Consider the following 17,459-nt stretch of genomic DNA (forward strand, 5'->3'; position numbering starts at 1 on the left):
AACACACCCTTATGCAGCATCCTAATGAAGGACATGGTGGTACTAGTCAAGAAGTAAAGCATCCATACTTTTAAAAATAAAGCATCTGGAAGAATGAAATTCAGTTTATGACTTGCAGAAGTTCTAAAACTATAGTACAAGTTACAAACTACAAAAACAAAAACACAGCCAAAGAATTTTTTTACTTGACCTCTGATGTGTATCCTAAGATACTACATTAAAACTTACCAAAGGATAGGATAACTGCTTAAGCCTTAGAGTATATTAAAACTATATAATTTAAAACAAATCTTAATTGTTCTCAGTTTCACTCTTAGAGTACCTACAAATTTCCCCAACCCTCACCCCTTTTGTTTCTAATTGAGACAATGTCACAGGCAGTCCCTTCAAAGTGATTCTATCTGCATCACTGCACTCAGTTCTCCAATTAATAGTAGTTTAGGAGTGAATGAAGCAAATATTCCCCATGAAATAAGTAACTACTAACTAGAAAAACCGTCTTCTTCTTTACTAAGATGTCTGGGACAAATGGCAATTTGTAACCTCCAGAAGCATGGTCAGTATGCTCAAAATGAAAGCAATCAAACACAAGTACGTTGTTTATTGCAGAGAGAAAAAAAAACAAAAAAGAAGAGGGGGTGAAAAATTTGCCTTACATAATTTTAACTAGCTACAAAGCTCTCCGTACAGTATCATATGTCATCTACCCGCAAATCTCAGTAGAACAGATTTCATCTACTTGCAGCGAGAATAAAAGAAAAAGGAAAAAAACTTGGAGCTAAAAGTAGCCAGTTTTCTAAAAATGTCAAGTGCTGATCAACATGTTTTCTTGGCTGAGTTCACTCTGAAATGGTGACAAAATAACCTTTTTTGCATGTAGCACTGGGTCGCCAAGCCATGGTAGCATAAAGCAAGACAAAGCAAGGGATGACACCTAAACATAGAGCTACCTCAGGGGGCTCTGGTTGCATGTAAAGAGGGAACAAGGAAACTGATAAGAGAAGATGCAAGATAAATAGCACTGCTGCCAACGTTTTGTTATCTAAGAGACTCATTTCTTCTATGAGGAAAGCCAAAACCATAATGAAGAGAAAGACAGAACTCCTTTTAAGAGCTTAGTTGATAGTTGGTTGGCGTCTCAGCCTCTTCGATTTGAAGGTTTTACCACCAGTAGACGAAGTTGTTCTATTCTTCTCTCTCTAATGTACTCGTAATACATGTATTTCTATGGGGTTGCATTGACTTAAAAATATAATCAAAATAAAGTATATAAATGAAATACAAAGTCATTAGATTGAACTGAGTATAATATCATTTAATAATATAATATCAAAGTCATTAAAATATTGTCCTAATAAGATTTCTTACTTATTACTCTTTTGTTAAATATTTAATCCCACACTTTAAAGAAATGAGTTAGAAATCTCAGATAAACTATGTATTGATAGTGATAGTGAACCATGTACTGATGAAAAATTAAAGTGTTTTTACTTAACACAGGATAAAAAGTGCTTCTCTGCTACAAAGAAAAGGAGGGGGCATGTTACAATGTAATGTTATAGTGTGATTTTCTTTGGGTGAGATTTTAGGATGGCAGATTAAACCTAGAATCAGAGAAACTTGGGGAAGCCTTGAATCCAAAACCAACCCATCAGGCATACTAATTTAATTCACGTTATGAATAACTATTTTTAGATAGAAACCTTGAAACAATCTAAGATTGGGAGAAAAGAAAAAAAACTTGTGTATAGGCAGCGTATAATGCATTTATCATATTACACCCGACAGTATATTCCATGGGTAATGAAAATTGAAGGAAAACAATAAATAGCACATTATTATCTTTCATCATGCCATCGTCGTACACGTAAAATACCAAATTTATTATAGGCAATTTACGTACGATACTTTTCAGAAAGTGGTATACGGTGCTTTAATTCATACGACAGGTGCGTGAGTTCGAACCAGTAACTGTATTTTCAACAACCAGATAATAATACCTAGTTGGGACCAGGAGTTCCTCACTAAGGAACAGGAGGTAGATGGAAGAAAAATTACAAAAATTGAAACTGAGTTATCCAGAAAGCCACATTTCTAGAAATATTTAATACAACCTTTATTTACAAACCATTTTCTAAGACTCATGTGATTAATTTAGCACCGTAAAAAATACACAATCTTGTGTAACACTCGGAATTATTCTGGAGATAAGCTACCGTTCTCACGATGACTTTGTCTCAACTGGTATTAGTTAGTTAACAATGTCGAGTGCAAGTTGGAACCAGCCTCGGGAACAAAACGGTCACTTGTTGAAACAGAAATTATTCCTTTGATTGCTGTCTGTTTTGGTAGACAAGGCGTAACAGATGTGGACAATCTGCATAATATGCTACATACAGGAGTAAAAGCAGCTTCACGTCAGATCCATATTGAGAACCCTGCACCAGAGAAAATGAACACGATATTACTTGAAAGATTTAAAAAATAAATAGAAAGTGAGCATGATCTCTCATGATTCCTTATCCAAAAACCTACAGTGCTAACCTGTAAGCAACTTGGAAAAAGAAAATGTTTCTTATGTATATGCTTCTGATGCTCATATTTTACTGTACAGAGTCTCTTCGATACTCCTAATTACAACACTCATGCTGCCACCGCTTTCCAATGCTTTAATAGCAGCTCGGTGCGCAGCTCTATGCCACTTGAGCAAATTATATGATTGCAAAACTGACCATCTTGCTTGGTTGGACATCTGCTCAAATACAAGAATGTCAAAGTTTAAATATTAAAATCTCATAAAAAAATATAAACCACCAGACCAGATGTATCGGTTGTGGAAAGACCTCAGCTGTTGACAATGGAGGATCAAGAAGAAGACAGATGCCTCTAAATAGATTTTCATCATTTTCTCCACCCTCTGCCTCGCCGTATACAAGAGCTTCAGCTGCAATACCAGCAAAAAGTACCATGCAGTACCTAAACCATAAGTTAGTGGTTGGTTGCATTACATAAAGCATAAGGTTTACTTGAAAAGTTATAACTTGAAAAAAAAATGGGGATGGGGATGGGGACTCAAGTTTGTACATGCCTATTGAGACAGTAACCAGAATTGAAACAGGAATAGTGAATTAATACCTGAAGAACCTATAGCTATGAATAAAATTATTTAACTTCACTATTATAGTTATTGATGGAAATAAGATATCAGAATTCGAGGACAGTGGTGCCTCCTAGAATAAAGAAGAGAAGGAATCTCATTATATTCTGCCTAACAATTAAAAAAAGGATGAATACACATGGAAAGGAAGAGAAATAGGAATTCTGATATTAACCCTGATAGGGAGTCTAAAGATACAAGATACAACAAGGATATAAATATATAAATATAACAATAACATAAAGACTAAACTACCCTTATATAATATTATTTACCATCCCCCTCAAACGCACGATGCATTAGCACAAAGCATCAAGTTTAATGAAGATGCTTAAGGGAGTGAATTTTGTAAATAAATCATCATTCTGCATAGCTAAAGAGATGAAAAACAATATAATGGTTCCATGTTGAAAATGATGACCTTAGTAAAAATGGAAATCAATTTCAGTATGTTGTTTTGTACACGTACGAACGAAAGACTGTTATGAGCAATTTGAATAACACTCTTATCCAATACATAGGAGTTGGTCCAGAAAGATAAACACTCATGTCAGAAAGAAGCCAATGCAACCAAATTATCTCAGCAATAGTAGAGAATGAGAAAAATATCTTGTTTCTTGCTCTTTCAAGAGATAAGAGTCTCCTAGAAAAATACAAAAACTTGTAGTAGACTTATGATTACTAAGGTCACCATCCCAATCAGCATCAAAATAAGCACACAACTCTAACAAAGATGATGAAAGAAAGAGGAGACTCTAAAATTGAGTACCATGAAGATATCTCAGAATGCGAATAACAACTCCCAATGCACAATTCACTGTAGTAGGAGAAACAAACTAACTCAACATGCAAAGCATAAGCAATATTAGGACAAGTAATGGTAAGACATATTATATTGCTAATAATAGTAGGATACATAGTGGAATCAAATAGAGGGATGACATCAGAAGAAGTATATTTTACATTGAGCTCAATAGGGATGTTAGATATGTAAGTATCAGAAAGACGAATTTGTGCTAGAATACTGACAATGTACTTAGATTGATAGAGAAGATAACCTCAAGGAGAATATATAAATTCAATCCCCAGGAAATAACGAAGAGGACCCAAATCATTCATTTCAAATTACTTTCCCAACTACAATTTTAACTCTACAATCTCATCTACATCATATTCGGTGATTATCATGTTGTCAACATATTGCAATAGAGAATAATATGGCTATGAGGAGTAGTCTTCAAAAATAAAGCAGAGTCACAATCACTAGAACAAAATCCAAGAGACACAATTGTAATTTGGGCCCATAACTCTCTTGCCCAATTTATATAGTTTTTTTCCTCTCTATGCTTAGGCACCCTACATTTTACTCTCTATTACATTCTTAGAGTATACGCTTAAGGATACTTCTCTTCTCTTTTCTAGGTTTGACATTTCTCTTTATTATTTTACTTTTTCCATGACTATGAGTGCGTAGTGTCATTATTTTGGAATTAAGGCTAAACTTGATGATAATTGAAGTTTAATTTATTTTTTCTACAACTTCTTTTGGTTTCTCCTCTTGATTTCACTTCTATTGATTTTCGTCTTTGTGAAGGGATGAACAATCATTTTCATCATCATAAATGCTTAGGAAATAACAAAGAAGTGAATCTAATCATTGGACCTAAAAGGGAGGGACTTAGGTCTTACATCACAAGAGTAGATCTGATCCTTTGAGGAATTAACGAATTAGAAAAGAACTTAATGAGTTTAATTGAACATAGCTACTATAAGAGTAGGGGTAAATTCAATTAGATACGTCTTCATTGTCCGAGGGGGCAACTAAATTACCTTGGGTTAATTCACCTTCAAACAAAAACAAAAGTGTAATAGGGTTAAGAGATTAAATCAATAAGAAGTTATGGTGTGAAACTCAACCCTAAAAGTTTTCTTACATCAATATTATCCAATTAATTTGCTTTCCTATTTCAATTCTTAATTTTCTCCTTGAGTTCTTTATTCACAATCAATGCTCAAATTCAATTAATTTCTTTTCCTTTAAATTGATATTAAATTGTGATAATTACAAAGCCAAAAACACAGTCCTTGTGGATTCGATATTATTACTTGACGACAATCGTGCACTTGTTGTGATATTCTTGTAAGAAAGTTGTTGTATTGTGATGCCACGAAATGTGAAGACCTAGGTATTGGAGTAGGACATAAAAAGGCTGAAGGAATGGAATTTATTTAGAGGGGAAATGAGGTGAGGGGATGATGATCTAAATTAGCCATGTGGTTTAAATTTGTTGGAATTAGTAGTAAAACCCCTATTGGAACTTGCCGCAATTAATTTTCACATTTACGTACATAGTTATTCTTGTACCTAATATACACCATGACTGTACTTAAGAACTAGAATCATACTTGTAAACACAAAATTTGCCAGTGCTATAGATACTAGATCAGCGGAGTAACTTATTCAAGCTACTCAGAAATTTCATCCTCATAATGTCTAAAACTTTCTAATGTACCACTAAAACTAAAGCTATAATGTTATACACACCTATCAAAAGTTGTACCATCAAGTCGGCCTTCAGCAAGGTTATTGGCAACTTTTTCATCCCAAAATTGAGTCCCTGCCTAAAAAAAACAAGGATTTACTACTAGTAAAATGACGGTGAACAATTAAAGAAAAACTTAAAGATTCAGGATTTCTTATTTGCTATAATACAAGTAAACAATGAAGCATATTATGCAAAAAAATATTCAAGTATAAAATCAAGACTTGTACTTGAAAGTATACAAGTGTAAACAAATACAAATAATTCAAAATCAAAGACACTGCAACTTGATCACTAAACTCCGATGAATTAACCAATCTTTCAATGTAGTCAATTTTCAAAAATCAACATAAGATAATGAATAAATATCCAATCATATTTAAAACACAAATAATTGTACACTGGAATGAAGGATTAAAGGAAAAATAAACTGTCTTCCTCATATTTTTTGTGAGAATAAGTATTATTACCACCATTTTTATTTCATCTAGCACTAAAATTAAAATCAGGGCCATTAGTAGACCAATAAACAGACTTTCTTCAAAAGTATCAATCTTGCATCATATAAAGTGCTAACTCGGTGTTCTATTAAATTTTAAAGTACAATGAAGGTAGTTAAGGTTTTTTTCACCAAACTGACGAAGGACAAATAATGCAGAATGAGAAACCGAAAAAAGATAATGAATCAATAATAATACCAAGTATCTTGTTCGAAATACAAATACAAGAATAGTCAAATAGAAATAATATATTAGGAGACTACCAATACCATCAAAACCAATAGTGTCATATCATGAATAAAGAACAAAAAATACCTGTCCTTGAATGCCCATTTGCATTGCAACTATAGGGTCTAAAATCACTCCCCGAATTGGGCAACCCATTAGGTAAGCTGAAATTTCATTATGATGGACCTTGTAAGATGGGTAACCAATTAATCAAACATAATCCAAATTGTATAACCCCCGCATGTGACCTTTAAAATCCATCAAAATAAACAGCACTAGTTACCTGTTAATAGATGCCCAGCTTCATGAACAAGAATTCGGCGCCTAAATGGTGGCCAGTAACTTGAGATTTGAGCTAAACAAGTACCACCCAGAAATATAGCATCTGCGGCGGCTAGACCCAATATCACTGCAAGGTTGGGCCTGAGGTCAATTCCTTGCGTTATAAGAAAGGAGACCCCACCAAGAAATGCGGTCAAAACAATGCTTGAACCATCTGAAAGACCCCACTTCTTGGGAGCAAGTTTAGTCACTGCCCAGAAGGAAGGAAAAGTTATAAAGTTCAACCATTTTTCAGCAGCATAGAATTGTATAAAATGTTACCCATTACAGCATAGCATAACTTAAACAGGCACTTTTAGCAATTTATAGCTAAGGGGAAAATATTTTGTCAAAAATTCATATTTGTACCTTCCAAACCAGTTGAGTAGCTCAAGACATCTGGTGTCACTTTCCTCGTTCCCTCCAAAACTATACAAGATAGACACCAAAAAAAGGGGGAGAGAAGATAAAGGAAAAATAATACCAGTTAGTGAGTGCATGGAAAGCCTTAAATAGAATGATTATAGAAAATTGTTAGAATCTAGTAAATATAGTAATAGTGAATCTTAGGATTAATTAGTCTTAGAGAAAATACCATTTAGTGTGCTCATATAATTGATTATGTTCCTACCATAATCGATTATGTGAGTTTTCTTGCCAAAAATTCACCTATTTCAGTGGGGCATAATGGATTATGCACGCATGCTAAAAGTATGAAACAGAATTCCACGCCATATCATCTGTTCTTTATTCCTACCACGTGTAAATTAACACAATATGAAAACAAGGACAGGATGATCATTGCCTAAATAAACCAATTACCATCTGTTTTTTATTCTATCAAATTAACCACATACACTTACAAATTTCCTACTCAAGTCTCTCCTCTTTTCACTCTCTTTCCCTCAATTCAAACAACCTCATTTTCTACTATAATTCTCTTACTTCCTTTTTTTCTTTTCAACTCACTCACTTCCTACCACACAATCCATACAAAGTCTTATTCTCTATACTAGAAAACATTCCTTTTTACTCCCTGTATATATCATCTTTTAACCTCAGTCCTTACCCTAGAGACTAAAATAGATTAAAAACACGTGTACAGATACTAAAATACATGTGTAGTGACTCAGGGAAAGTTTCTATAAACATAGTAACTACATAAATAATTGAACAGAAGCAATATTATCGTATAGCACTATTATTTCTCTTATCTCGGAGAAGAAGAGGATGAAAACTCACCAATGTTTCTGCATTTACCAAAATTGGGCAAGAAACCCCTATCTTTGAGGAACTTGTAAGCGTTAGCGACAAGCTTCATGTCATCAGCGTTCAAGCAGGTGTCTAGAACCTCCCAATCCCTCTGCGGTCCGAACCGTTCCGACTCGAGGAACCGTAGCCGAGTCAACTCGGTTGGAAGAGAAACGCCATCGAGGAGCTGCTCCTCTTGGCGTTCCGTTTCGAGGGACTTGAGGAACCTCAGGGCTCCGGCGAGATCCTTCCGCTTCACCGCGTCCTCATACTCCCGCCATTCTCTGACGGCTCTGCGTAGAGGAGTAGCGGCAGGGACAGTGCGGGAAAATCCGAGGGAGAATGGTTTGGGGAGGAGAAAGTGAGGGAAAATTTGGAGGTTAGGGAAGAAGTTCGAAACGGCCATCAAAACAGAAAAGATGGTACTAGTGAAAATTATCCTCACAACGGAATCATATGCTTATGAAAAAAAATATATAATAATTTTGGATTAAACATGATTTTCCTCCATTAATATAATACAAAATTAATTTTCAAATTTAAAATTATCCAAATACACATATTATAAAAATAATTGAAATAGATCCATGAAATCATTGTTAAGTTTATTAGTTTTTCCAAGATTAGTTGTTGTTTTGATGGTAAAGTAGTGAAATGTGAAATTAAATTAATTTTACATACATAAATATTTATCTTAATCATTTTTATACTACAATGAAGGTTTAAAGATTGAATTACCAAATTAAAAGACGTATGAGTATGAGTTTTGATCTAATTTTTTCATTTTTTTTTATTTTTTTTTTTAATAATATTTTTCTATGTGAAGGTAGATGATTGTTATTATTTGATGTGTTCGTCTACATAGATGTCAAGTTGTATAGTGATAACTAACATGAAAGTTTTTATATAAAAAAAAATTACCAAATTAAAAAACAATTTTTTCTTCTTTTATTAAATAAATGTACATAAATTCAAAATAATTAATTTACATCATCTTTTTACATTGACTTGTTTAAGGTTAAAGGTCATCTTTACTAATTTTTTATAACTAATTTAAAAAATATAGAAAAGAAAAAAAACTTGTTTATAGATTAATTTATAAAAATTGTATTATATTAGTGTCTTCAGGAATTTAACTTTAATTTATATAAACTAATTTTAGTTAATAAAAAGTTTTTTTTTTCTTTTTATACATAAAGCCTTGAATAATAGTTACTTATAGTGGTTCACAAGTACACCATAGTTAAATTTTGTAACAATGTGCAATTAAAAACATTTAAAAAGTGATAAAAAAAATTATGAAATAGTTGGAAGCATACAGAGTAATTTAATCTTTAATTTAATTCTGAATTTTACTAAGTCATCTGTTTTGTAATATAATATGATAATAAGATATTATAGGTGTCTATATAAAACATTTTAAACCATTTACATATACACCTTTACCATTTACTTATTCTTAAAAAAAAATTATATGTTATTACTTATTCCAATTTTAAAGATTTAATATTATTAATTTAAACTACTACATAAAGACTTAAAAGTGTAATAATTAATTATCTCTATAAAATTGAAATAAGTAATAACATATAATCTTCTTTAAGAATAATAAGAAAATATTTTAAAATATAAAGAGTGATAATGAAAGAAAATTATAAAAATCTAAAATCTAGTTAAAGTAATTTATAAGATAAAAGTTCCTAAAATAAAGCACTTACTAAACACTTTTTTTTTTGTATCTGTCAAATTAGCTTATAATGAAGAAAAAAATCCTTACAAACACTAAAAGATCTACAAAATAACTACTGATCAATAATACTCTTTGTATTTTTCTAAATTCATTTTTATATATTACCATTTTTAAATAACAATTTTATAAATAATAATCTTCTGAAATAATAAAGAATTGTGCCACTCAATTTATTAAAAAAAGATATTCCGTAGTCCTTATTTTTTTACCTATTATATTAATTACATTATCATATCTACACTAAAACCTTTTTGCAACATTTTTATTTCTGAACTAATTTGAAAAAAAAAGCTTCAGTAACTTTATCCTTATTTTTACCTTTCATTTTGTTCCTCTTCCTTTTGTTCATTTTCTTCTCCAATTAAATTCCTTTTCGTTTTGGTATCTAAATTTCAAGGTTTGCTATCAGAAACTCCACGAGATAATCAGGCAAAAAGAATCACTGATCTAAGTACCAATAAAACTCGTTTTGTTCCTCAGAAAACATCATTTATCATCTTATTTTTACAGTGTTCAATATGTGATTTAACACCAAACTTCTGGTAATCTAAGTTCAGATAGGAAATGACTTAGATGCTTCTGTAAGGGAATTACTAGATTATTTCATTTTGTCTAAAGAGATGCATTTTTAATGATTGCATTCCAGTGAGCATCATCCCATTCATCTCTGTAATTTTCTAGCATGCCGAGTAAGAAAGGTTTGATGCTCTCTAAATACATTTCCTCTCTCCAGTGCTCTATAGGAGGCAAACCTGCTTCAGCAGCTAACCAATTGCAGTAGCCAATCTAAAAGAAAAATTTGCAAATGTGTAAAAATAATCAGAAACTTAATGTTTGGCACCTCAATTATTAAAAACACAAAAGGTAGCAAAATTTTTGAAAAAACAACACTATTTAGTATGAAGGACTTTTTATGAAAGAGTAATTTTTTTACCAATGAAGAGTGGGGTGCAAATGAGTGAAGAGAAAAAAAGATAACTACAGTATGGTCAAGAAAGAAAAATTATATATTGTGTTTCACATAAACTATTTTACTGTTTAGAATTTTCCAATATGAAAACCTTGGAGGAGTTCTACCAAAGAAGTTATGTGATATTTTAGAACTGAACAAGATTCAATAGTCAAAGTAACAACAAAAAATCAATGTTCATGAAACATTTAGAGTATTTGAAGACCAATTTATGACAAAAGTGGAGCTACAGATAAATCATATCAGACTACATGGATTCCTTTTCAAAACTGCCAAAACAAACACACGCATGTGTATGCTGAAAGATCTACAGCATTCATCCCACAAATGTTGCTGGAAAAGATCAAGAGAGAGAAGTACCTCTTTAAAATGCACGTAATGAGTCATGTGTTTGGGAAATCCATCTTTTTCCATTTGCTGATAGTATTCCTCCACATCAGCCAACATCTCCTTTTCAGTTGGTAACAGTACCTTACCAGATAAAACACGTGCTACCCACTTGCATTGCAACTCCGTCATTTGGAAGATGATGTCCTGATCACAGTAAATTACATACATTTCAACATACAAGCAAAATATAGTTTTGGCAAATTTTCCAACATAGCATTTTTTTATGATGACAAAAATCCAGCTACACATAAACTTTGAACTTTACACTGAACTTATACTTTTGAGAGACTGGTGCTGATTATACATCTAGTTCTAAAAATCTAGGAGAGAGAGGAGAAAGAAGACTGGGAAATAGGATAACTGATGTGATGAAGAGAGATACAGAAAAAATGAGTTGTAGAAAAAGAATGTTGTAAAACTATGTCATATGCACTCTTGTTTTCAACATGGGAAGAATTGTTTTCACAGTGGAGTAATGATATTACAAGAAGAGAAAAGTAGAAGCCAATTACCCTTTCAGGTATACCAATGAAAGAGAGCCAAGGAGCCAATGCAGGAGGGAAGACATGCTTGTATAATGGGCCAACACGATTGTCCTCAATGGTCACCATTCCATTTGTTTCAAGAAATGGATAGTGATGCTTGTATCTGTCAAAATTCTCACATTTAGTCGGTAGATAAGTTGCCAAGATATAGTAAGCCACCAACATCAGAAAATAGGTCTTCTTGGCTCTGTTTTTCTTTTTCGAACTATTTTCAAATCGGTTTGAAGATCAAAAGTTTGTAAAAGAAGTTTAAAACGAAGTCATGGCTATAAGATCAAATCTCTATTTCAAAATAGGTCGTTAATGAAGTAGTGTTATCACAGTCTTCTATTGTTTCTGAAATAATAAACTTAACATTTATAGTATTATTATTTTCTTTCTCTTGAAACACCTTTCTAGTTCAATTTTTTTTACAATAAGACCAAAAAACACCTATCATATTATAAAATATATTATATGCATACCCAGTGCAGTAGAGTATGACATCTGCATACACAGAGGATCCATCGTCAAAAGCAACCAACCTATCTTCAGATACACATTTTACCTGTACAGACATAATTGATATGAAACTTACTTCACAGGATGTCTACATATTACGATAGTTATAATGAAGCAAAAAAAATCCCTCATGAACACCAAATGAATTAGGAGATACCAAATATTTCATTCCTCATCTCATGTCCTGAGAGCAGAAAAATATAAATAAGATTTTATCTGATTAAAAGGCAACTATAGAAGTTATACAGGTAACTCTTAAGCATACCATTTTATGCTGCCACATGTTATCATGATTTGCTAACTTCATAACCTTTACATCTGGACTTCTAGTTGCTATATGAACCTCCTTAGCTTCTTTTGCAATTTCTCTTGAGATGTCAAAGGCACTAGATGCAAATCCAATGACAACCACGATCTGTTAATGGGGAAATATCAGTATTTACTAATTTTAATCAAAACTATTAGTCATATATTTCATATCCAATTCAATTTCATATACAAAACTATGATATTACTTTAATTATTAAGCTCAGAAATAAAATATCAATTGAAATCAATACATGCAATAAATAATAAAAAAAAAACAGAAGATACCAAATCAACAAATTAGAGCTCACTGTCTTACAAAATGGCTTAGGCTTAGCTCAATCCTACTAAACCAATCTCTAAGGTGAAGATTGTCTTGATTTATGTGCTGCATTTTGACACTAGCTCTAGTAGATGTGAGACTTAGTTTTTCCCAGTACACCCCCTTGCGTCTAGCGGTATTGGGTTTGGTACATGCATAACATAGTGAGTGGCCATTTTAATGAATCTAAGATACACTTTGATACTGTCTTACAAAATGATTTAGACCTAATTCAGCCATACAAAATAAACTTATAAAATGAGGATTCTCTCACTTATATATTGAGTTTTTCCCAAGAAATTGTGTCATCTAAATTGAGAAAGAAAGCGACACATAGTGCTTTGCCTACAAGTAAAAAATGCTTGAACAACACTCACTAATAAATATGAAGCAGCTATCCCTTTGGTTATTATTGTTTGATACTACTAAAAAAATAAGATTTAGAAGATAATTATGGTCCACTAGGGATCTAGTCTAGGATACTACTACTTTGAGATAGAGAAAATTCTTGTTTAACATAGTTTACAGCACCTGATCCCGAAAAGGTTCTGGCACACGGTAATTGTGACTATGAATTTGGCTTCCTGGCCACTTTTCAATCCCTGAAACACAAGCCACAACAATGAGAAACCTTTGGAAAGAAAATTGTTTTAACATTTAAATGGTGTGTCCGTCGTATCAGATACAAACACTCATTGAAGGATGCGTATAAGTGAAGTGTCTAATTAAAAAAATATTTGTTGAATTTTTAGATGCTAACGTGGTTGTAACACAATTTAAAAAAAAATTATTAATTTTTTAAAAACTCAAACTTATTATTGTATAAAAGTTTATTATAATTATAAAAATAAGGAACAAATCATTTTAAACCATTACAAACATCTTTCTATTAAAAAATATTGATTCATGCACATAAATCTTTATTGTCAATTTATATAATTCATAACTATATATTCGTGTTCCATATTCGATATTTTAGAAATTATACATATTTAGAGGATTGTGACTTGTGCTTGTGCTGAGCGATCACATGTTCACTTAAGTATGCAATTATTCTCTACTCACCAGGAATAGTTGGCACCCTTGGTTCAGTGAAGTGACCAGAGCAAACAACAACAGCTTCAAAAATCTCCCGACTCAAAACCGATTCACAAGTCCTAGACTCAACCACCCACGAGTCACTCCTACCCGCAACTCGCTCTACCCGAACCACCTCGCACCCGAACCGGGTCAACCCGCGAAGCTCGAACTCGTCCGCGAACCTGTTCAGAAACCACAGCACCTCCTCGTGACCCGGAAAAGTCCTGGAGTCCCCATCCGGACGGGCCGGAAATGGGTAGTCGAGAAAGCCCATAAGCTGCCTCGGCAGGTTGGTGCGGAGGGAGTGGTAGAGGCTCGTGTGCACCACTTCCCGGTTCGGATCCGAGCCGACAGGATCGGAGTCGATACGCGGGTCGTAGCGCCACGTGCCTCCGAGGTGGTGGCTTTTCTCGAACACGACGACGTCGAGGCCTTCGCGGCGGAGCTCTCGGGCGGCGGCGAGGCCGGCGACGCCAGCACCGATGACGGCGACTCTGAGAGGGTGGGGCATTGGGATTGGGAAGGGTGAGTCATGATGAGTGATGTGATTGGAACACTTATTCTTCACTTTTGGTTTGAATTGGAAAAAGCGTGACGAAAGAAAGTTGAAAGTAACTTCTCATCTTAACCTGTGTTTAACCATTGTCATGCAGAGTGAAAAACAACGGAAATGAGAGTTTGAATCTGTGAAGCAATGTAAAAATAAATAATAATATTACTATTTATAAATAATAAATTTATTTTATTTATTATTTTGATCGGGTTAAATGTGTTTTTAATTTTTTAGAACGAAATTACTTCTAATTTTTTATCTAAACTTTAGACTATGAACTTGTAATATGAAAATAAATGAGTCATTGCCATTTTAATGAGCATTAACTTTTTTTCTATTGTGAGAAATGAAGTTTTACTGTGAAATATATTATAAGTCAATTGTAAACATAAAATTTCAGAAATTAAATCCAATTCTATATATAATCACATCACACATTTTTTATCTAAACATTTTTTTTTTACTTGGAAATAATTTTTGAAATAGAAATTTAGAAAAAGTCCTTAAAATTAGACAAAAAAAAATTAGAGAAAAAAATCAATCAATTTTAATATTTAATATTTTTAATAACATTCATAAAAAAATATTTAATGAAATAAATATTTGATAAATATGAATTCAGATTTAAAATCTAAAAAAATAAATTAGAAATTGCATCACATTTTAACTATTATGATTTAGCTTTATCAATAATACTATGTAATGGAGTTTTACTTAATATTATAGCATTCCCATCAATTATAAGTCATTGTCCAAGTTAGCATAAAAGTTCAAAAATTAAATCCAATTCTATGAATAATCGCATTACACATTTTTTTTACCTAAACAAATATTTTTTTTTTTAACTTGGAAAGAATTTTTAAAATAGAAATTTAGAAAAAATTCTTAAAATTAGACAAAAACAAATTAGACAGACAAAAATGCAATCAATTTTAATATTTAATATTTTTAATAACATTCATCAAAATATTTAACTATTATGATTTAACTTTATTAATAATATTTTGTAATGAAATGAAAGAAAATTGTGGAATATTTGACTAAAACACTATATAGCTCTCCCTTCTTGAAATCTTGAAATCTCACCCTCCATCTCAAAATTTCAAACTCCACCAACTTTTCAATCCCTTCTTTTTGTCACTCCAAATTCCCACCAAACTATAACAAAGTCACATCCCTATTTAGTAGAACTTCATTCTCACTTTACCTATCATGTAAGTGTTAAACTTCCAAATACAACAAATATAGGCCAACTTCACAAGGGTTAACTCTGATTAAATATGATTACTCTAAATTGCAAATCAATACATAAATATATTTGAATTAAATTATAATTTTAAACAATTTAAAGTCATAGGAAACTCAATATCAATCTAAAAGAAGAATGACACTAACACATATAATTCAAAATTCAAGTGAATAGATGTAATTAATCAACTTCCCTTGATGGTTCCCTTGATGGAAGACTGCAAACCAAAAGATCAACTACTAGAGTTATGGCTAGAAGAATACAATAATAGTGGGACTCAGGTGAGCTCAGCAAAACCAAATTCTTATCATCTTGGTCTAGGATTTATTTTGTATAAATGTATAGAATATGTTTTTCTTAGGCTCTTAATTGCTAAATAAATTGGGTCTAGTTTGGCTAAGTAGAATAGAATTTTGGACTTGTATTTGAGCATATAGTAGATGAAAGTTAGAATTATGAGTTCTTCTTCTAATCAAAGTTTCAATTGGGTTTAAATTGGTCTAAGAGAAATCCTAAATTGATCATGAGATAAGGGAAAACACGTCTTACGGTTTTGGGAACATGGTTGTCACGTCTTGGCAAGAGGGATGCATGTCTTTCTTTGGCGCCCAAGTTTGAAAAAAATGCATGTCTTTAGTAATTTTCAACTTGATACCACCAAAATTGAGTCATACCAACTTGTTCTTAGACTTTCTTTAAGATAGTCTACTAAATAGATAATACTAGTATAAAAATATACTCTTAATATATTTGGAACACCATTATTTACAATATTTTTATAAAACTAAAAAATATTTCTATAACTATCTCAGTCCAAATCAAAAAAATTGGCAAATTTATTAAAATTGTACAATTTTATAAATTTTTTATCTAAACGAACAATTTTTAAATATGGATAAATTATGACCAGCACTGAAGAAATGACATTTATAAATATGAATTTGAGTTAAAAGGTTAAAAAATATATTTTAAAGCACAATTTATTTAATATATTTATTTTTGTTTGAAGTCATGTTTCAAAGTATAACTTTTATTGTTTTTTAAATTTTACTTGAAAGTACCAATCTGCTTTTTTCCCCATTATAATCAGGTTTAATCAAAAGTTTTTTTAATTTTCTTAAATTACATTCTATTAATATGATTAGTTTAATTAATTAATTAAATTATCTAAAAAACATTTAAAAATACAAAAATGTGTTTATTAAATAAATCAATTGTTTTTAACCTAATAAAGTTAAAAGAAAACAAAAAAATTAAAAACTAATAATATAAAAAATTATATGATATGATAACCTGTTAAACTAATTTTTAAAGTTAAATTAGTTCAAATTCAATTATTTCCTAGATGGAAAACTATTTTTTGTTGTTACTAATTATAAAAGTTAAAGCAAAAGGCTTCCAAAAAAATAAAATAAAAAAAAATCCGTTCTCGATTAAAAATAAAACAAAATTCAAATAGTTTCTTAGTCCTTTTATCTGTTTATCTTTTCCATTTAGTTTATATTATTTATGAAGGTTTTAATTTAGTTAAAAAATAATCACTGTGATTTCTTCTCTTAAATTAATATTAACGGCACTTGAAAAGAACTCAGAGGCAATACCGTTGGGTTGAACTGATGTGGTTGTGGACGAATCATCGTGAAGCTTGTTAATGCCTCAAACCACATATTCAACCTGTTATTGCAAAATCGTACCATTTTTTTCCCAAAATTCAAGGGAAGATGAAGGTTAAGTACCATGTAAACAACACCTACTCAACTTGTTTCGTACGTCAAAATAGTTCTACATCACGA

The 17,459-nt window shown here is 31.6% G+C and overlaps 2 protein-coding genes across 10 annotated transcripts; both read right to left on the reverse strand.

The window, feature by feature from the left end:
- Positions 1–1,954: 1,954 nt before the first annotated feature.
- Positions 1,955–8,442, reverse strand: LOC137834817 (ATP-dependent zinc metalloprotease). 9 transcript variants are annotated; one of them, XM_068643019.2, is made up of 8 exons: positions 7,992–8,442; positions 7,119–7,178; positions 6,712–6,960; positions 6,516–6,592; positions 5,703–5,779; positions 2,844–2,976; positions 2,545–2,752; positions 1,955–2,438 (listed from the first exon to the last, which is right to left on the reverse strand). In XM_068643019.2, the coding sequence occupies exons 1-7, from the start codon at positions 8,404–8,406 to the stop codon at positions 2,597–2,599; spliced, it is 1,167 nt and encodes a 388-aa protein (XP_068499120.1). In that variant the 5' UTR covers positions 8,407–8,442; the 3' UTR covers positions 1,955–2,438; positions 2,545–2,596. The 9 variants fall into 9 exon arrangements, with proteins under 9 accessions (XP_068499120.1, XP_090158786.1, XP_090158781.1 ...); XM_090302660.1 differs by having other exon boundaries at positions 6,516–6,614; XM_090302655.1 differs by having other exon boundaries at positions 2,844–2,944; positions 5,703–5,775; positions 7,992–8,439.
- Positions 8,443–10,217: 1,775 nt separating this feature from the next.
- Positions 10,218–14,466, reverse strand: LOC137834824 (flavin-containing monooxygenase FMO GS-OX-like 2). The gene is made up of 7 exons (XM_068643030.2): positions 13,850–14,466; positions 13,316–13,386; positions 12,422–12,571; positions 12,120–12,202; positions 11,623–11,758; positions 11,081–11,254; positions 10,218–10,536 (listed from the first exon to the last, which is right to left on the reverse strand). The coding sequence occupies exons 1-7, from the start codon at positions 14,373–14,375 to the stop codon at positions 10,363–10,365; spliced, it is 1,314 nt and encodes a 437-aa protein (XP_068499131.1). The 5' UTR covers positions 14,376–14,466; the 3' UTR covers positions 10,218–10,362.
- Positions 14,467–17,459: the final 2,993 nt, after the last annotated feature.

Source organism: Phaseolus vulgaris, chromosome 5 (genome assembly GCF_051622355.1).
Source record: "Phaseolus vulgaris cultivar YP4 chromosome 5, ASM5162235v1, whole genome shotgun sequence".
Taxonomy (NCBI): Eukaryota; Viridiplantae; Streptophyta; class Magnoliopsida; order Fabales; family Fabaceae; genus Phaseolus; species Phaseolus vulgaris.